We start from the raw sequence: 22,561 nt of genomic DNA, 5'->3' as shown, positions 1-22,561 counted from the left end.
TGTATAAATTGATCTTAGAAAAATTGTTTTAAATAATAGAATGTTACCAAAATGTTTCTGAAAAAAATAAAATACAATTTTTTAACGAAACAAAGAAAATAGATACTTTTTTATACGTACAAATTAAAAATATTCAAGTTTCAACAAAAAACACAATTTTTATTCAACGCAACGATCTACATCGTTTTACAATTCTATTTTCTATCACGATATACAAAAATCAAACTATTTCTTTCAGTCAAAAAACAGCTTTTCTTTAAAAGGAAAAAAAAGCTCGTCTAAATTTTGTGACAACGGTTGTCAATTATTCTTTAAAAATTATATTGGTCTTTTTTTCGAAACAGTCTTGTGAGAAAAAACCCTGACTTTCCGATATTGATAATTGATTCTTTTTTAATTCTTTTCGAATTCTTTTTTTTTTATCTTTTTTTTTTGGTGAAAATTTTTTGAATCTAAATGACGATTTTGTGTAAAATCGTTGTGTTATCTCGAGAGATATTTTCATATGGAAAATATATTTAAAACCGTTTCTATGCATGAGTTAATAGGCCATATTTTAGTCCGATATTGGTTAAACTTTGTGAGGCTGAAACTTTTAAAATTGCGACTGCAACCGCTGCTATCGTGACGGCGCCTTCGAGATAGAGAGCATATAATATTCTAACGTGACCGGAAGTTGTTGCTAATCCACCGGCAGCTGTAAAATCCAGAGGAAACAGAAGACAAGCGGCAACCGGTCTCATTCTCGCCGCTCCAAAGCATATTATCCCCAGTAAATAATACACAGCTGATAATGAAATATTAAATTTAATTAAATCATATTATTTACAGGAAGAAGTACATCAGAGTTGCCACAGGTCAAGGAATTTAGGGAAAAGTCGGGGAAAGTACAATTGGTCAAAGAAATCATGGAAAAGTCAGGGAATTTTATTAAAAGTACTGGAAAAAAATTTTATTTTTAGAATTCATAAGAAAATTCAGAATTTGAGTATCTCTTTTGTTTGCCTCACAAACTATGAAATTACCACGAATTCTAATACAATGCTTTAAATTTTTTCCATTTCTGACAAGAATTTCTTTTTAACTAACTTATTCTCAAATTTATTCAAATTCAATCATTTTCAATATCTACTATTTCAATAGAAATCCCCAAAGGAATTCAATTATTTTTTTAAATTAATAAAATTCTTCTCAGGAATTCAATTATTTTTTTAAATAATAAAATTCTTCTCAGGAATTAAATTATTTTTTAAAAATTCAGACAAAATTCTTTGCAAAAATTCAATAATTTTCATTACTAATAAAATTCGTCGCAGGATTTCAATTACTTTAAAATTAATTTCTCGGAAATTGAAATTAATGTTAAACATTTTATTATAATTTTCCAAAAAACAATTAAATTATTTTCAAAAATAATAATATTCTTCGCAGAAATTCAATTATGTTCAAAAATGTACAAAAATTCTCGTCAAAATTTCAATTATCTTTATAAATAATAAAATTCTTCTTCAAAATTTAATTATTTCCAAAAATTTTAATAAAATTCTTTAAAAAATTTCAATTATTTTGAAAAATTTTCCTCAATTCAATGAAATTTTAAGATCTTCAATTTATTTACAAAATTTTTCCTCAATTCAATAAATTTCTACATCTTCTATTATTCTCAAAAATTTTCAACAATTCAAAGATTTTCAAATACCTACAACTTTAATAGAATTTTCCAAAAGAATACAATTATTTAAAAAAAAAATGTAATCAAATTCTACGCAAACATTTAATTAATTTCATCAAAATTTCACAGAAATTGAATTATTTCTATTAAATTCCTCAAAATAATTTAATTTTCAACAATTTCAACAGAACTCTTTACAAAAATTCAATTATTTTCATAAGTAATAAAATTCTGCGCAGAAATTCAATTATTTTCAAAAATAATAAAATTCTTCACGGAAATTCAATTATTTTAAAAAATAATGAAATTCTTAGTAAAAAATTCAATTATATTCAAGAATAATAATAAAATTCTTCACAAAAATTCAATTATTTTTATAAATAATAAAATTCTTCGCAAAAATTCAATTTTTTTCAAAAATAATAAAATTCTTTTTAAAATTTCGGAATTTTTCATAAAAATAATAAAAAAATTGAATTTCTAAAAAACATGTAATTATTCTTTCAAAATTTATTAAAATTCGTCAAAAGAATTTAATTATTTAAAAATTTGTTGATAAAATTCTTGATGAAAATTCAATTTTCAGAAACAAAAACAGAAATAAATTATTTATATTTTTATTTAAATAACTGAATTCTCGTACAATTTTCCAATAAAAATTGGTTTAAAAATGAATTTTAGTTACAATTTTAAATAATAATTGAATTTTGAAAAGGTTTTAAATTAAAATCTTTGGAAATTTGAATTTTTCTTATTTTTAACTTACAATTCTGAAGAATTAATTTTTTTGAAAAAGTTCAATTGAATTTTTTAAAAATTATTTCAAGTTTTTATTTTCTAAATATTTAATTGCAGAATTTTCGAATAATTGAAATTTCGTAAAATTGAATTGTAAACAAATGAATTTGAAAATTGTCAAAGAAATTTTGCAAAAATTATTAAAAATAATTGATAATTGAATTCTTTCAAAGAATGTTAATAAAATTTTGGAAAATAATTAGTTTTCGAAGAATTTACTTAAAATTGTATTAAAAATAATTGAAATCCTGTGAAGAATTTTATTATTTAGGAGAATAATTGAATTCTTGCAATTAATTTTTATTATTTTTTTTGAAATAATTGAATTCTTTTGGAAAATTTTATATTAAAATACTAGATACAGAAAATCATTTAATTGAATTTTGAGTAGAATTTTTGAAACATTTGGATCGCAATTGAATTTCTACAAGGAATTTTATTAGTTTTGAAAATAATTAAATTTCTGCACTTATTTTAAACTCTTTAAACTTAATTTTGATTAATGTTTTTAATTAAAATTCTTCTTTAAATCAATTATTTTTAATAATTTTTGAAAAAATTCTTTGAGGATTATCAAATCCATTTATTTACAATTCAATTTTTCGAAATTTCGATTATTCGGAAATTTGTCAATAAAATATATATCATGGAAAATAGAAACTTGAAATAATTTCAAAAAAATTCAATTAAAATTTTTTCAAAAAGAATAATATTACGGAATTGCTAACTAAAAGTATGAAAAATTACGATTTTCAAAAATTTTAAATTGAAACCTTTTAATATTTTAATATTCAAATATTATCTTAGAAATTTAACTGAAATTCAATTTTTATATTAATTTTTATTAGAAAATTCTACGAAAATTCAATTATTTAAATACAAAAATAAATAATTTATTGAATAATTGAATGTTTCTTGAAATTGAATTGCCATAAAGAATTTTATCAATAAATTTAAAAAAAATTGAATTCTTTTGACAAATTTTAATAAAATTTGAAGAATAATTACGAAGAAATTTATGCAAATTATATTATGAATAGTGCAATTCATTTAAATTTTTTATTATTTATAAAAATAACTGAAACTTTGCGTCGAATTATATTAAAATTTCTTTTAAATAATTTAATTCTTTTGGAAAATTGTATTAAGGTCATGTTATTCAGTGGTCACGTGTTCCCATAGTAAAGTGTATGGAGCACGTGACCACTGAATAACATGACCTTAATATAATAAATATTAAAAATCATTGATTTGAGGAAATTTTAGAAAAATAATTGAAATTTTGAAAATAACTCAATTCTTGCAACGAATTTTATTACATTTTTTTTTTTTTTAAATAATTGAATTCTTTTGAGAAATTTTATTAAAATAGTAAATTTTGAAAATATTTGAATTTTACCTAAGAATTTCATTATTTGTGAAATGTAATTGAATTCTTGCAAAAAATTTTTGAAAATAATTACATTTTTCGAGGAAAATTCATTTAAAATTATATTTAAAAATAATTGAAATCGAATGAAAAAATTTATTATTTATGAAAATAATTGAATTCTTAAAACGTATTTTATTACATTTTTTGAAATCATTGAATTCATGTGACAAATTTTATTACTTGTAAAAATAATATTGAATCCAATTAAAGAAATTCATGTGTCTAATAATTTTTAGAGTGAATCGCAGAATATTTTTTAGGGTCAGGGAAAAAGTGAAAATTTAGTCTGGAAATCAGGGAAAAAGAGAGAAAAACAAAATTAAATTTTTGTGGCAACCCTGATTAATTTTTAGGAGGAAATACTAATTTACAGGAAGAAATACTAATTTAGGAAAACAGAGTTCTAAAATTAGTTAATTTTAATTCATCTTAATTAATTTTTAATAATCTTAATTAATTTGAATTAATTTTTATTAATTTTAATTTTAAAAAGGAAAACAGAGTTTTTCTCTCACCTATACAGCAAAATGGTACAGCCTTCACCCATCGTGGAATCGGCAACGAGTCCATCATTTCGACGTCTTTGTGTTTAATTTTCCGCCTAATGCCATATCGTTGAAGTTTCACTGCCAGCAATAGGCCAACGTTTAATACTAATAGGAAGTGAGCTGGAATTCCAATGGCGGCAAAAATTACCGCCACCGTTCGACCTGCAGTTGTTCGTGGAACTGGCGCTCCAAAACCTGAGCGGGAATATAATCTGATTTCACTAAATTTAATGATAAATTTGGAGAATAATTACATTTGGATGAAATTGGAAAATTAATGAGGAGATAAAGAGGAATTACCGAGCGTTGTGATGAGGGCAATTGCAAATAATACACAACCGGAAAAATTCCAAAGTTGTCCACTCTGACCACCCTCACCATAGCCAGCATTCACGGCGAGTAATAAAACTTTTTCGTGTTTATCCACGTATTGTTTAACTTTGTTACTCCAAAGTGGTTCCATCTCATCCTCCTCGGCTTTCAATAGCCTTAATTCCGTGGCCAAACCAACTGCCAGGTCACGTTGAATATTTTTTAACTTTAAAACTTGTTCTCGTTCACGTGGACCCTCTGTCATGTAGAATGCCGCTGCTCCGGCGACTGCCCAAAATGCCAAGAGCCAGGCTAGACCTTTGTGATGAGAATATTGTTCATTTTATTCTTTTTTTTTTTTTTTTTTTGCTTTCTACTTTTATTTCCCTTCTAAATTAATTGTCTCAGATTGGACTTTATTTTTTATTTTAAAAAAAGGCGAATTTTTTTACTTTACAATTTTTTTTATAAAAAAACAACTTTTTTTTTGTTTTCAATATTTGGAAGAAAAGCATAAACTGCAACTTTATTATTGTTATGCAAATTACAAAATTTTTTATTTTCAAATATAAATTTAAAAATAATTTCATAATAAAAATGTTAAAAATTCACTTATTAAGTACAAAAAATAAATTATTATTGTTTAAATTTTCAAAAATTTTCATATAATTTTATTCTTCGCAAGAATTCAATTATTTTTATATAAATAATAACATTCTTTGGAAGAATTCAATTACTTTTGAAAATAGTAAAATTTCACGAAAAAATTCAATTATTTTCTAAAATTTTTTAAAATCCTTCTAAACAATTCAATTATTTTTTAAATAGTAAAATCTTTGGGAAAATTCAATTATTTTCAAAAATAATAAAATTCTTCACGGGAATTCAATTATTTTCAAAAATAATGAAATTCTTAGTCAAAATTCAATTAGATATATTCAAGAATAATAATAAAATTTTTCGCAAAAATTCAATTTTTTTCAGAAATATGTAATAAAATTATTTTTATAAATTCGGAATTTTTCATAAATAATAAAATTCATCGCAGAATTTTAATTATTTTTAAAAGGTACAATTTTAATCGAATTCCTATAAAAAATGTAATTATTCTTACAATATTTATTAAAATTCGTCAAAAGAATTCAATTATTTAAAAATTTGTTGATAAAATTCTTGATAAAAATTGTATTTTCAGAAACAAAAATAGAAATAAATTATTAATTTTTTTATTTGAAAAATTGAATTCTCATACAAATTTTCTAATGAAAATTGGTTCAAAAATGAATTTTAGATACAATTTTAAGTAATAATTGAATTTTGTTAAAAAGGTTTTAAATTAAAATCTTTGAAAATTTGAATTTTCCTTATTTTTAAATTACCTACAATTCTGAAGAATTAATTTTTTTGAAAAAGGTCAAATGAATTTTTTAAAAATTATTTCAAATTTTTATTTTCTAAATATTTAATTGAAGAATTTCCGATTAATCGAAATTTTGTAAAATTGAATTGTAAACAAATGGATTTGAAAATTGTCAAGAAAATTTTGCAAAACTTATTAAAAATAATTGATAATTGAATTCTTTCGAAGAATTTTAATAAAATTTTGGGAAATAATTACATTTTTCGAAGAGTTTACCTTAAAATTGTATTAAAAATAATTGAAATCGTTCTAAACAATTTAATTATTATTTAAATAGTAAAATCTTTGGAAAAATTCAATTATTTTCAATAAAATTTCACGAAAGAATTTAATTTTTTTCTTAATTCGTTATTAAATTTTTTCAAAAGAATTCAATTATTTTCTAAAACTTTAATAAATCCTTGAAAACAATTCAACTATTTTTTATAAATACTAAAATTCTTGAAAGAAATTAAATTATTTTTAATACAATTTAAATAAAATTACACGAAAAAATTTAATTATTTTTAAAAAATTTCCATAAAATTTAATTTCAACAAGAAATTGAAATTATCTAAAAATAATTGAGTTATTCTCAAAATATTTTAAAAAATTCTATATGAAAATTAAATTACTTTTTCGATGCAATTTTTAAATATATTCGTCAAAAAAATTGAAAGAATTCAATTATTTTCAAAAAATAAAAAAATTCTTCTGATGAATACAATTATTTTGAATAATATGCTTAATTTTAATAAAATTCTTTACAGAAATTCAATTATTTTCGAAACAACTTTAATTGAATTTCTCGAAAGAATTTAATTATTTTCAAAATTTTTTATAAAATTCTTCAAAACAATTCAATTTTTCCTAAAATTTTAATAAATTCTTTGATCATATCAATTATTTTTTTAAATAGTAAAATTCTTGGCAGAAATTCAATTTTTTTTCAAAACAATTTTAATAGAATTCCTCAAAAGAATTTAATTATTTTCAAATATTTACATAAAATTCATTTATTTCCTATTCTTTTAATTAATTAAGTTTAATATTAATTATTTAAATAAAATTCAATCAAAATTCAATTATTTAAAAAAATGTCAAATTTATTCAAAATTTAATTATTTTTTAGAATTGTAATTGAATTTTTTAAAAGAATTTTCGGTCATTTTAAGAAACTAAGTAATTTTTTAATGAATTTTACTAAAAATTATACTCGAATTTGCAAATTTGAAAATGTATAATTAAAAGTATTAAATATAATTTAATTTTAAACAATTGTAATGACAAAAATTGTAAGAATTATTTTTTTAAAACTATTTTCAAATATTTTTTGAAAGATAATAGATTTTTTAATTTTATGGAGTTGGAAATTTTTCAATTATTTGAAATTTGTAACATTTTTTTTTAAATAATTGAATTTTTGGAAAATATTAAAAAATAATCAAGTTTTTTGACGAATTTTAAATATAAACGTAAAAATATATAATTTGTCAAGAATTTTCATTTTCTAACAATTTTAAGTGACGTTTTTTGTAAATAATTGAATTTTTTATACAATTTTACTAAAAAAAAACTGTAAGAATTATTTAAAAAAAAATTATTTTAATTAAATTCCTCGAAAAAATGTAATTACTTTCGAAAATATTTAATTAAATTCCAATCATTCAAATAATTTTATTCTGACAACACTGAATAAAATAATCAAATTTTCAAATTTTTTTCCATCTTTAACAGACAAAAGCGAGTGTTTTCGATTCTAGAAATTTATTCTAGAGAAATTGGAGTAAAAAATTTGTTATATAGATTTTAATAAGAAATGATGAGTACAAATATAGTTAATAATTCCATTGTTTTTCAAGTTGAAAAGTAGAGCATAATTTTCATCCAAGAACTTTATACGTTCAAAGGAATATGACAAGTTTTAAAAAAATTATTAATATTGATTGTCATGCATAGTTTGAAACTATATTGTGTATACCTGACAGTCATTGCCAATCAATTGACTGCATTAAAGAAAAAGACTTATACTATTTTTTTTAAAGATGCGTCCAATTAAATTTATTATTAAAAAAAAATAATATCCCAATGAATTTTTTAAATTCTTTCGAAATTAAAAAATTTATTGAAATATTATTTTTTTTTTTATTTTGGAGAAAATTCTAAAATATTTTCCTCTTTTTTCAGTAAATGAATTTTTTCTTAAATAATTGTTTTAATTTTTATTTTAATTTTCTATTAATTTGACTAATTTATTTTTTTATTAAATTAATTCAATTAATTTGACTAATTTAATTTTTAAATAAATTAATTAAATTAATTTGACTAATTTAATTTTTAATTTAATTCAATTAATCAATTTAATTTATTGCTGTTCCTTGAAAAATTGTGTTAATAGATTCCATTTATTTATTAATTTATTAATTTTCGGGCATTGAGTGAAATTTATATTAAAGAGAAAAAAGTTCATTTACCAAATTGCGATAGAGACAGTCTCCCCAAAAATCTGAGGTGCCTCCACAATCTCGAGGATTTTTTTGGATCTGCCGAATTTTCCTCATCGACAATATCTCTCACTTTTGGCAGAACACGTAGCATGTAAGGTAGTCCATGAGCTGTTTGAACTCCCGTTGATTTTGTCGTGGATGATTGAAAATGATTAGCTTCACAATTTAATCGTGAGGAAATTTCTTCGGAAATTGTTGTGGGTGTTACTAATTGTAAAGAAAAATTTTCAATATTAATTTTTTCTCTCTGTAATTTTACGTCTTTTTTTTGTGAAAAAATTATTTTCTTTAAACATTTAAATTTTTATTTAAAACGCTTTTTTAAATATACTGGAAAAAAAATATATTTGATTCGAATAAAAAATTATTTTTCCATTATCATTATTTATTGTCAAATAATTATTTACTTGAATCATATAATTTTTATTTAAATAAATTAAATTATTTTTTCTCAAAAATACTGAAATTGTTGTTTCAAATAAAATTTCATTGATTTTAATAAAAATTATTTTAAATAGAAATTATTAACTATCAATTATTATCAAAATAGAAATTAAGATAATATAATTAAAAATGATTATAATTATTATTTATTAAAAATTAATTATTTTAAAAATGGAAATTTAAAAAGAAATAAAAAAATTTCATTCCAAAGAGTATGAAAAGAGTAATTATTAATTATTATTAAAATAAAAATAGAAATTGAAATAGAAATGAAAATAGAAATTTAAATTTTCATTCGAAAGTCTAGAAATTTTTGATAAAATCTAAAAAGAAATCCATTTTGAGTTTTGACAAACAACTATTTCGTAATTTTAATTGCAATAATTTTAAAAATAGAATTGAAATATGCAAATTGGTTTTGTATTTGTATACAGTGTTTGTAAAAAAAGAGTCCACTCTTAAAAATACTAGAAAAAGTGATAATTATATAAACACTTGTATTGGTTATATGCACGTGGTGTGTGAGTACAATTGCATAGATATAAGTACAAAAAATGTACCAAGAAAAATATTGCTTCTCTAAAATTCATCATTTTTTTTCATAATTGAATAACAAAGTAAAAGATATTTTTACAATTTTTTTTCGATCATTTTCTTCATCTTCTACTTTTTTATGGTTTTAAGGAAATTTATTTCTTACCAATTAATAATATTTCCAAGCAATAAAATTTAAATATTAATTAACTTTTCTAGTTAATTAATATTACTTTTTTTTCTAGTTAAAACAAAAAAAGAAAAAAAATGAAAAAAGCCGAGAATTGATTTTTTAATTATTATTTCTTTAGTGTGATAAAATCAGTGTCATTAACAATTGTGAGAGAACATTAAAAGTGCCATTTTTTCAATTTATTGCACACCATGAATTTTTTTTTTACCTTCTATTACATTTGGCTGATGATCAAGCTCCAAAGTAATATGATTTTTATCGATAATGCTAATAGTTACTGCAAGATATATTCAGAAATAAATAAGAGAAATTAAGTATAAATCAAATTAAAACAAATAATTACTACTTTATTTAAATAATTACTTATTGGTTTTCTATTGAAATAAAAATGAAAACAAATAGAAAATCATCTAAATTAATTATTTTTTATCAATGATTATTTATTAATTATTTATTATTTACTATTTTTCTTAAACATTAAATATGAATTATTTATTTATTATTATTATTATTATTTATTTATAATTGTTATTATTATTAAATTATTATTACTCTATTAAAATAGAAAAATAGAAATTGTTAAAATAATAATAAGGGAATATTTTTCTGAAACTAAATGTGAATAATAAATAATAATAATAAATCAATAAAGAATATTGAAAAAATCAATTTCCTTTAGTAAATTAATTGGAATTGTACATAGAAATGACATGCACTTTTATAGAAAAATAAAATATTTAGAAAAAAGTGAAATTTTTTTTTTCGATAAAAATAGAATTAACAAAAAAAGAATTATTGATTTTTCCCTTTTATAAACTGCGTACTAAACAAGAACATACATATTCATATTTTCTATAGAATTCTTTTCAATTTCGTTGGCAAAGAATTATTTTCAAATTTAAAGAATAAAATTTTTTTTAATTTGCAAAAAAATACATGAAAATTTTTATTCTAGAGGCAAAAAATACATGAAAATTGTTATTCTAGAGGCAAAATAATTTGAAAAATATTTTTCTTTCGCAGTAAGAATAATTATTATAAATAATTATTAATTATTTTAATTATTGGATTCCTTTCAAGTATTCGTTAGCAAATAAATATTTTAAATAGTAAACATTTTTCTCGAAAAATAAATGAAAAAATTTATATTCCAATGGCAAAATTATTTGGAAAATAATAGTTTTATTTTCATTACTTAATTAATTTATTTAATTTATTATTTTTTTAAATTAAAATAATAATTTTTCACCTATATTAATTCTCAATCGAGTGATAAATTCATCAAAATATTATTGTTGTTTAAATTATTTTAAGGCACAAGAAAAATTCCATTCAACTATATTCTATTGTATAGATATATAGTGAATTATATAACAATTGTATAACTATTTTTATGAGTTACTATATGGTATAATAACAAACAAAAATTATCTCTCAAATGATGATTACACATCAGCTGTTCCAACACTTGTTGCTAAGTTTGAGGAATGCTTCATTTTCCATTAAATTAAACAAGTAAACATTAAAATATTACAAAATACATTCGTCATATTTCCTTATTAGTTCATTTTTGTTTTCTTGTTGAAAATTGTTTTTACATTAAATTCATGACCTCAAAAACAAAAAAAAAAAAAAAACTAATAATGAAAAGAAAAAAAAATTGTGAATTAATATCAAAATTTAATTTCTTCTGCAAATAAATTACAAATGGTAGTGATTCATTGAATCGCAAATTTATTAGAGGCCTAATTTATTATTAATAATTAATAATAAATATTATTATTATTTATTATTATTAATAATTAATCATTGATAATAAATATTATTATTATTTATTATTATTAATAATTAATAATAAATATTTTCCAATAAAAGGCCTAAATAAATTTTTTTATTACAAAATAATTAGAAAAATGCAACAAAAAGGAAATATTACACTGAAAAAATTTTTTTCAAAGCAAATAATATTTAATTGATTCAAATAAAAAGTATTTGATTTAACTAAATATTTATTTGATAAAAGACAAATAATAGGTTATTTGAATCAAATAAATTTTTTTTCAATAATTTATTATTATTATATTTCTTTTTTGTTATTGGTATTGTTTTGTTATTTTTGTTAATATTTATTAATATTAATAATTATTATTTGTATACTTTATATAATTATATAGAATTATTTTCTTTTTACTATCTTTCTGTATAATTTTCAACAGTTTCTTGACTTATATTATTTGTATTTAACTTTAAAAAAATTCCCTTTTTTCTAATGAATAATAAATTAAAATGACTTTTCATTATTTTATATAAAAAAATTTTTTCCCCTTAACACAAATAATTTTTTCGTTTATAAAAACTAGTAATAGGACATGTCTTCATTTTCAATTCACAATCGAACTAAATCAATAATACAAGAAAACAAATAAAAAAATTTTTTCTTCTAGCCGCTTGTTATTTCTACTACGCAAACAATATTTTTTCTTTATAAATAAACTCTTAAACAAATTAAACAGAATTAAATTTTTTTTGTACAAAAATTTAAAAAAAGTGGTTTTAAATGTCTTGTTTCATACTCAACATTTGTCATTTATTTATAATATTTTTATTATTATTTATTATTATTATAATAATTATTATTATTATTATTATTATTATTATTATTATTATTATTATTATTATTATTATTAAACCATTTTTTCAATTTTTTCTGTTAGATAATAATTGAGGCCTTGGATCCAATAACTCGCCCGACGCTCGGAGGAACGCGCTAATACCAGTCGGGTAGCAGTGAGTGGCCCAGAGGCGCTCACTGCTCACTGACTGGCAGTTGCGCGTTCCTCCGAGCGTCGGGCGAGTTATTGGATCCAAGGCCTCAATTTTAGAATTATTTTTATCATGCATTTCAATATTATTAATACTTTAATTCATAAAATATATTAAAAGAAAATATTTTAGAATTGTTATTTTTATGATTATTTTTTACAACTATTTTTATAATAGTTATTATTACATTATTATTGTCATTACTATTATTTAGCTAATATTTTCTCAAATTTCCACATTAGATACAAATTTTAAAATTCTTTTTAGTAACAGGCATTTAATTATTATTATTATTATTATTATTATATTTGACTTTAATTTTCATAAAATATTTTTTACGTAAATATTTAACAATTTTTCAAATAATATAAAAAAAATGCAAACTAAATATTTTCGTACAAATTTAATATTCCAATTACGAATCTAATTTTTAAAAACAACTCGAAAAAATCAAAACATTAAATAAAATTCTGTATTGTCGCTTTGATTTTGATAATACTTTATAAGAAATTTTCTATTTATTGTTTACTTTGAAATTAATGTCAACAAAATAATAAAATTAATAAAGTAACACTCGACAATTGAATTAGTAAAATTTTTTACTAATTTGAATTAGTGACTAATTTTTTGCTTTTAAATTAGTAAAGTTTACTAATAAATAATAATTTCTACTAATTATTAGTAAAATTTACTAATACAAAAAAAATCAGTCAGTCACTAATTTAATTATTGTAAATCAGTAATTTTTACTAATAAACACTAATTTCTACTAATTTATTAGTAGATTTTGCTAAGAAATAGTAATTTCTACTAATTTATTAGTAACCTTTCTAGTAAATAGCAATTTCTACAAATTTATTAGTAAATTTTTTAATAAATAGTATTTAAAAAAGTAAAAAAAAAAAAAAAATAAAAAAAAAGTAGAGTAAAGTAAAAAAAAAAAAATTAAAAATTAAAAAAATTTAAATATTATATTTATATTATATTTATATTATATTTATTTTTTATTTTATTTATTTTTAATTTAATTTTTAATTAAAAATTTATTAATTATTTTTTTCGTAAAGTTTACTAATAAATAGTAAATTCTATTAATTTATTAGCGTAATTTACTAATTCGAAAACAAAAAGTTTGTCACTAAATTAAGGGCATTTGAACCATGATGACGTCACAGATTTAAAACTAATGCTTTGCACAAACTGTGACGTCATCAAGGTTCAAATCCCCTTAAATCAGTAATTTTTACTAATAAACACTAATCTCTACTAATTTATTAGTAAATTTTGCTAAGAAATAGTAATTTCTACTAATTTATTAGTAACTTTTCTAAGAAATAGTAATTTCTACTAATTTATTAATAAATTCTTTAATGAAAAGTAATTTCTACTAATTTATTAGTAAATTTTTTAATAAATAGTAACTTCTACTAATTTATTAGTAAATTTTGCTAAGGAATATTAATTTCTTCTAATTTATTAGTAACTTTTCTAATAAATAGTAATTTTTACTAATTTATTTGTAAATTTTTTAATAAATAGTAATTTCTGCTAGCTTATTAGTAAATTTTTTGCTTTTGAATTAGAAAAGTTTACTAATAAATAGTAAATTCTATTAATTTATTAGTGAAATTTACTAATTCTACAACAAAAAGTCGGTTACTAATTTCAATCAGTAATTTTTAGTTTTTACTAATAAACACTATTAATTTATTTGTAATTTTTACTAATAAACACTAATTTCTACTAATTTATTAGTAAATTTTGCTAAGAAATAGTAATTTCTACTAATTTATTAGTAAAATATTTTGGTATTTACTAATTCAAATTAGTCGGTCACTAATTCGAATTAGTAAACAATTTTTCGAATACAAATTTAGAGAGAATAAAATTATTGTTAATAGAATAAGAAAATTAATATTAATAAAATAATAAGTTTTAATAAAATAATAGAGTGTTAATATTAAGAAAATAAAATAAAAATTAATAAAGTAATAACACTAATGTTAGATAAACAATAAAATTAACAATAATTAAAATTAAAAAAGTTAAAAAAGAAAAAAATAGTAACAGTTGGAATAAAAAATAGTAAATATTAAATAATGAAAAAGTGAAAAATAAAAGGATTGTTTTGAAAAGAAAAATCTACCTGTGGCACACATAACATCGGCATCATCTTCATCGTCATCTTTATTTCTTCGTTCCGTCATTGTCAGATGAAATTCAGTTACACGTCGTCGTAAATTTTTTCCAACACTTTCCTTCGGTACTTGCCTTGGGTGTACAAGATTTTTACGCAAGTAACAACGCTTTTTTCGTGTACAATTCGCGGTAACCGGTTTTGTTTTTTCGATGAGAGCATGACGTCTGCGCGATATAAATTCACGAGGCAGAGTTTCTCTGGACGTCACGACGTCCAAGACGTCTCTGCGCGACAGCGTCGAGACGTCCCGCGTCGGCGGTGCCGGAAAAAGGGGGACGTTCATAAACAATTACTATATACCACGCACCACACACTTTTATATTATGTATACAATTTTACACCTTTACTTTGGTAGGTATATCAATTTTAATTGAATATTGTACTTCTTTTTTTTTCTTTTCTTTTTTTTTTTTTTATTCTCTCAAATGTATGACCTTGCAAAGGAGAATTATAATATGCACGCGAGACAATAACTCTATTATTATTTCTCCAGTTAAGTTCTACACAATATTTTCAGCAGATCCTTCACTGATTTTAATTTTTAATTGAATTTTCTCCTTTATTTCCCTGAGGTATATTATAATGGTTTTCAGTATAATATAAGTACTTTCTGGGTTAATACATTTTTTTTCTATGTAAAAAAGATTGTTGGGGGAAAATCTGTAATATGATTATTTATCAGTATAATTGGGCGAATTTAATTTCATTCTATCGATTTTAATTTCAATTTTAATGTTAATGTTAAAAATTTAAATTGAACAAATTTTGAATTTAAAATTAAATATCAAATTGCATAACAAACTGAATAATAAGAAATTTAATATCGAATAATAATTAATTTAATTTATAATTATTAATTAACTAGCAAATGTTATGCGCGCTAGCGCGCGGAAACGTGATTTTTGATTTATTATTATTATTATGCAAATTACAAAAACTTTTATGTTCAAATATGAATTTTTGAATAATTTCATATTTAAACTTTAAAAAAATTCAATTTTTTACTAATTTACTAATTTATTCTTGTTTAATAATTTCAAAATTATTTTTTAAAATTCTTCACAAGAATTCAATTATTTTTATAAATTAATAACATTCTTCGTAAGAATTCAATTATTTTTATAAATATAGTAAAAATTTTTTGTAAAAATTCAATTATTTTTAAACAAAATTTTAATAAAATTTCACGAACGAATACAATAATTATTTTCTAGAATTTTAATAAAGCCTTAGAAATAAATTTAATTATTTTTTTTAATAATAAAATTCTTTGCAAAAATTCTATCATTTTAAAAAAAATCCCACGAAAGAATTCCATTTTTTTAATTCGTTATAAAAAAGAATTCAATTATTTTCTAAAATCTTTATAAATTCTTCGAATAATTCAATTATATTTATTAATAATAAAATTCTTATCAAAAATTCAATTATATTCAAAATAATTTCACGAAAGAATTAAATTTTTAAAAAAATTTTAATAATGTTTTTAGAAAAAATTTAATTATTTCATAAAGTTTTAATAATAAATTCTTCGAAAAAATTCTATTATATTTATATTAAAAAAAAGTAAAATTCTTTGCATTAATTTAATTATTTTTAATACAATTTTAATAAATCTTTCGAAATAATTCAATTATATTTAAAATTATAGTAAAATTCTTTGCAAAAATTCAGTTATTTTCAAAAAAATTCAACGAAAGAATTCAACTTTTTTCTTAATTTGTTATAATTATAACATTTTTCAAAAGAATTCAATCACTTTCTAAAATTTTAATAAAATTCAATAATTATAATAAAATTGAATTATTTTCAAAATTTGTAATTAAAATTATTAAAGAAACTCCATTACATATTTAAAAAAAGATTCAAAGAAATTCTTCAAAAAGAATTTAATTGGAATTTTCAAAAATTTAAAAAAAATTCTTTGCAAGAATTTAATTATTTTCCTCAATAATAAAATGCTTTGAAGGAATTCTATTGTTATCAAATTTTTTAATAAAATTTCTTTGCAAAAATTCGATTATTTTTAATTCATTAATTTTAAAATTGAAAATATTTATAAAGATTTCAATGTTAAATCGAATATTAATTTACATGACCAACTAAATATGAATTTATATACTAAATTACATTTGAATTAAAACATTTAATGGAAAATTTTAGTTGAAATAATAAATTGAACTTTAAATTAAATAATTAGTTTAATAATTAATTAACTATTAATTTCAGGATTAAACTGAATAAGCGAATGACAAATTAGTGAAATAAAGTAAAAGTGGAATAAAAAATTATAAAAATATTTGAAAATTATGGTTTGAAAATCTTTTTCAGTTATTAAATACAAAAAAAACAATTAAATATTAACATTAAAATTTCGAAATTGACAAATGTAATTAAATATTTTATATGATTAAAATAATGATAAATAAGTGAAATGAAAAGTGATAAAAGTAAAAAAAAGATAATTATATGGTTTAAAAATATTTTTCAATCACTGGAACATAAAGAAGTAATTTAAATTTGATACTAAACTTTCAAAATTGAAAAATAAAATAAAAATATTTCTTCATTGAAATAAATTCAAATTCATTCAAATTATTGTTTCAAAATTATTTTCAATTTATAAATGTAAAAAGAAATTAATGTTGAAAATTAAAATATCGAATTTGAAAAATAAAATACAAATATTTTCTGATTGAATCAAATGCAATGATGAAAATGATAAAAATAAATGAAAATTATTGTTTCAAAATTATTTTCAATATTACTTTCCATTAATATAAATGTAAAAAAATAACCAAAGTTGAAAATAAAAATTTCCTATCAAATGAAAAAAATCACAAACAAAATAATAAATTAAAATTGTTTTGTTTAAAAATTATTTTCAATTACTAGATACAAAAAAAGTACATAAAAATCTCGGAATCAAAAAATGAAAAAAAAAATATTTTATAATTAAATCAAATTAAAATGAAAAATGATAAAAATAAACAAAAATTAATATTAAGAAATATATATATATAGAAGTAATTAAAAAATGGTTAAAATTAAGAAAAAATTTCATAATCTTCAAAAAATATTCCGCGAGTATATAAAAATTTTTCAACTTAGTGAGACAAATGAGAAAAAAAATAGTTTTCTATTTTTATTCGACTTAATTACACACTTGCTGCTGATGGCTAACCAAAGCACAGTGTTGATGCTCTTTCATTAACAAAATACACGTGTTTATAGAGGAGAAGTTGAATTAGGTGTTGTGACACGCGTCTTGAGTTAATCGAACAATATTACCTCATCTCATTTCGCAATATTTAACTAACACTTGCTCTGAATTTAATCCTTTATATAAACAGCAAATTTTTCTACTTTTCAATCGATTATCAATTTTTCATTTTTTCTATTGCATTTCAAAGTGGGAATTTACTTTTCATTTTTTAATTATATTAATGATTTATTTTATTACTTAATCATTCATTTTACTAATTAATGATTTATTTTACTAATTGATAAATTATTTTACTAATTAATAATGTTTATTATTACAAATTAACGACTTATTTTACTAATTGATGATTTATTTTACTAATTAATAATTTACTTTTAATTTTATTACTTAACCAGCATCAATTCGCGTGCGGCTGACTTCTCACTCACTTTTTTAAATAAAATTAGCAATTTTAAAAATAATAGAACGTAAAAATTTTTAATTCAAATTTCTTATTATAAAAATAAAATATGAATTGGTATATATAGTTTTAATATTATTATAATTATATAATAATCGTATATTCTGATATAGAAAATTCAGGGAAAAGTCAGGGATTTTTATTAAAAGTATTGACAAAATTTAATTTTTAGAAATCATAAGAAAATTCTACATTTTTTGGCTTCTTTGTTTGACTCATAAACTATAGAATTACCACGAATTCTAAAACAAAACCTTTAATTTTTTCAATTTCAAACCAAAATTTCTTTTTAAATAACTTAAATCTTGAACAACTATCAAAAAATAAATAAATTATTTTTAATGAATAATTTTACTTAAATATCTCAAAATTAATTTAATTTTAAAAGAGTTGTGTTTACAATTTTCATAAATAAATAAACTTCAAACGGTTTCAGTTTGAAGTTTTATAAAATTTTAATTTTAAATGAATTTAATTAGAAATTTTAAAGAACTTTGATTTTCGAAAAATTTTAATAATTCAAAATCTTCTAAAATTTAGTTAAATTTCAAAATATTTAATTTATTAAAATATATTTCAAAATATTTAATTCATTAAAATATATTTCAAAATATTTAATTAATTTTTAAAAATAATGGATTTATAGAAGAATTTCAGTTAAAATCAAGAAAAAAAAAAAAAAAAATTCTTTTTTTTTTTTTCTTTTTTTTTTCAATTTTAAATGAATTTAATTAGAAATTTTAAAGGACTTAGATTTTTGAAAAATTTTAATAATTCAAAATCTTCTAAAATTTAGTTAAATTTCAAAATATTTAATTTATTAAAATATATTTCACAATATTTAATTAATTTTTAAAAATAATGGATTTATAGAAGAATTTCAGTTAAAATCAAAAAAAAAAAAAAAAAAAAAAATTTTTTTTTTTTTTTTTTTTAAAATTAAATTTTGAAAAAGTTAGAAATTATTGCAGAAATTCAATTATTTTCAAAAGTAATAAAATTATTATTACAAAATGCAATTATGTTCAAAATTTACAAAAAAATCTCTACAAAATCCCAATTATTATCTTTATAAATAAAAAAATTCTTCTTTCAAATTCAATTATTTTAAAAAATTTTCATATTTCTTGTCAAAATTTCAATTATTTTCAAAAATTTTCCTCATTTCAATGATTTTTAATATCTATTATTTTCATAAATTTTCCCGAAAAAATTTAATTATTTTTAAAAAATGTTGATAAAATTCTACGCAAACTTTCAGTTATTTTCATAAATAATAAAAAATTCAAAGTAATTGCACTATTTATAATAATAGAATTTGCATAAATTTTTTCGAAACAAATTAATTATTTTTAAAATTTTATTAAAATTCGTCGAAAGAATTCAATTATTTAAAAATTTGTTGATGAAATTCTTTATGGGAATTCAATTTTAAGAAACATTTAATTATTCAATAAATTATTTATTTTTCTATTTCAAGAATTAAATTTTCGTAGAATTTTCTAATAAAAATTAATTTAAAAAATATTTTTAGTTATAGATTTTTAAAATAATAATTGAATATGAAAATAATTTTGAAGAAGTTACAGTAACAATATTCTTATAATTTATAAAATAATTATTTTATCTCCTGGTCATCTTTAATTATTATACAAAATGAAGAAATTGATCACTCCGAGTCTTCGACTCGGAGCAATCGATGTCTTCATGTTTTATAACAATATTTTAAAAGTTTTTTAATTTCAAAAAAGTTTGAATTTGAAATTTTTGAAAATCTTAATTTCTATGGAAAAATAATAATAATTAAATATTTATTTAAAAAAGAAATTATTGTTTTCAAATAATTTTACAATTAAAGATATTCGTAAATTTTTTTCAATAACATTTTTTCCTTTATTTTCTAAAAATTCAAAAGTTTTCAGTTTCATTTTTAATTAAATTTTATAAATAACAAATAGAATTTATAAACATTTTTTTTCTATTATTTTTAAAACACTTTGAATTTTATTAAAAAAAATTGTAATTAAGAAATAGAATTGATGCAAATTATTTCCTTTTATGAAAATTGAGAATTTTCTACAAAAATATTAAGAAACGGGAATATCTAATGTTTTTCTTCTCAAAAGAAAAAAATGAGTTTGTAAATATAATATTGTAATTGAGAAATAAAAATTATGCATAAAGTGGGTATGTTTCCTACTTCTTAATCAAAATTTTTTAACAATTAACAATTTTCTAGTATTTTTTATAAATAAAAAGGAGGATAATTTGCATAATAATTTAGATCAGTCAAACAAAATTTGTTATGGAAAAAAGCATATTTTCGATTTGTCAAACAATATTTTTTAAAGAAAAAAAAACAAAAGCATATATACAGAAACTAACTTCAAACTGCGGACAGAATGAGACAGAATGAATGAATGAATGAATACGGCGATTAATATAGTTAATAATTAATTAATAATAATAATAATTCAATTTTAAGTTAATAATTCAATTTTAAATTAACAATTCAATTTAATTTTAAATAAAAGTTAATAATTCAATTTCACCACTGGCAGGAATCGAACCATCGAACTTCAGTACGCGAGTCGAGAACGCTACCCACCAGACCAACTTCTATTCTCAGAATTAATAATTTAGTTCAATTGAAAATGAGTAATTTAATTTAATAAAAATTTTAAAATGAATAATATAATTAAAAATTCATTAATTTAATTATTAAATAAAATTAATTATCTATATTTAAAATATGAATATTTTTTACCAATATTTTCGGAAATTTACATAAATTTTCTTTTTCCATATAGAATTCACTAGTTTTCGTTGAAATGAAGCAGAAAACAATAAAAGAAAAATAGAAAAAACTAAAAATAGAAAAGAGTAATTTTTTTATTAGGTGCAAATTACACTGTAATTACAACTTTAAAAGTGAAGTATGCAAAACATGTTAATAAGGACGGAAATGAATTTTTTTTTTTTTTGAACAAACAAAGATTAAAAAAAGGGGAAAAGAGAGAGAGAGAGAAAGAGTGATAAAGAATAAAGAAAAGCGCGGAAAGTCCGCCGCCGACGCGATAATTCAAATTGCTTCGCGATTTAACGACTGGCAGAGGATTGGAAGTTTATGCTTTTGGCTTGTGATGCGAAAGGAGGGAGTCGGATATTCTCCTCCTATCGGCTTACTATAATTAGCTGCAGCCTTATAATCAATGATGGAACAACGTTCTGTTCGGTCTTTACACTATTGCTTTGCATATGAATTATCTGCTTTATACAAAAGCTTAGCATTCAAATAGCGAAACACTTTTCTTGCGTTATTGTTACATTAAAACGGAAACCGTGTGTTGAGCAAGTCTCCAAGGTTTCATTGTTCTTTATAGCACTTTATGCTTTTTTTATTATCACTTTATTGTTTAGCATCTTATATTTTTAATACTTTATCCCTTTATTGTTTAGCAACAGTGATTTTTTATTTAATTCATTATTATATTAAAAAAAAAAAAAAAAAAATTACTCTATTATTATATTAAGTTTTTTATTTATTTAATTATTTTTGCTTTTTAATTAGTAAATTTTACTAATAAATTAGTATAAAAATGGCTATTTTTTGCTGTCAAAAAGCTTTAAAATAAACTATAATAATAATATAGACTTGAAATGAAACTAATTAAACATTCAACTTTACTCACTTTTTTTAAATAAAATTAGCAATTTTAAAAATAATTCGATTATTTTCAAAAGCAATAAAATTCTTATCACAAAATTCAATTTTGTTCAAAATTGAAAAAAAATCTCATCAAAATCTCAACTATCTTGATAAATAATAAAATTCTTCTTCAAAATTGAATTATTTTTAAAAATTTTAATCAAATTCTTGTTAAAATTTCAATTATTTTCAAAAATTTTCATCATTTCAATGCGATTTTAAATATCTACTAATTTAATAAAATTACCCAAAAGAATTAAATTATTTAAAAACAATTTTAATAAAATTGTACGCAAACATTTAA

General features: G+C 19.5%; 1 protein-coding gene across 1 annotated transcript; it reads right to left on the bottom strand.

Annotated features, from left to right (window-relative positions):
• Window positions 1-138: 138 nt before the first annotated feature.
• LOC122511228 lies at window positions 139-15,504 on the bottom strand. The gene is made up of 5 exons (XM_043626359.1): window positions 14,809-15,504; window positions 8,636-8,875; window positions 4,751-5,080; window positions 4,418-4,645; window positions 139-787 (listed from the first exon to the last, which is right to left on the bottom strand). The coding sequence occupies exons 1-5, from the start codon at window positions 15,143-15,145 to the stop codon at window positions 531-533; spliced, it is 1,392 nt and encodes a 463-aa protein (XP_043482294.1). The 5' UTR covers window positions 15,146-15,504; the 3' UTR covers window positions 139-530.
• Between the last annotated feature and the right edge of the window lie 7,057 nt (window positions 15,505-22,561).

The sequence above is a fragment of the Leptopilina heterotoma genome, unplaced genomic scaffold, assembly GCF_015476425.1.
Source record: "Leptopilina heterotoma isolate Lh14 unplaced genomic scaffold, ASM1547642v1 Lhet_81, whole genome shotgun sequence".
NCBI classification, from domain to species: Eukaryota; Metazoa; Arthropoda; class Insecta; order Hymenoptera; family Figitidae; genus Leptopilina; species Leptopilina heterotoma.
The sequence above is the reverse complement of the archived record's forward strand: the minus strand, read 5'-3'. Positions and strand labels throughout refer to the sequence as shown.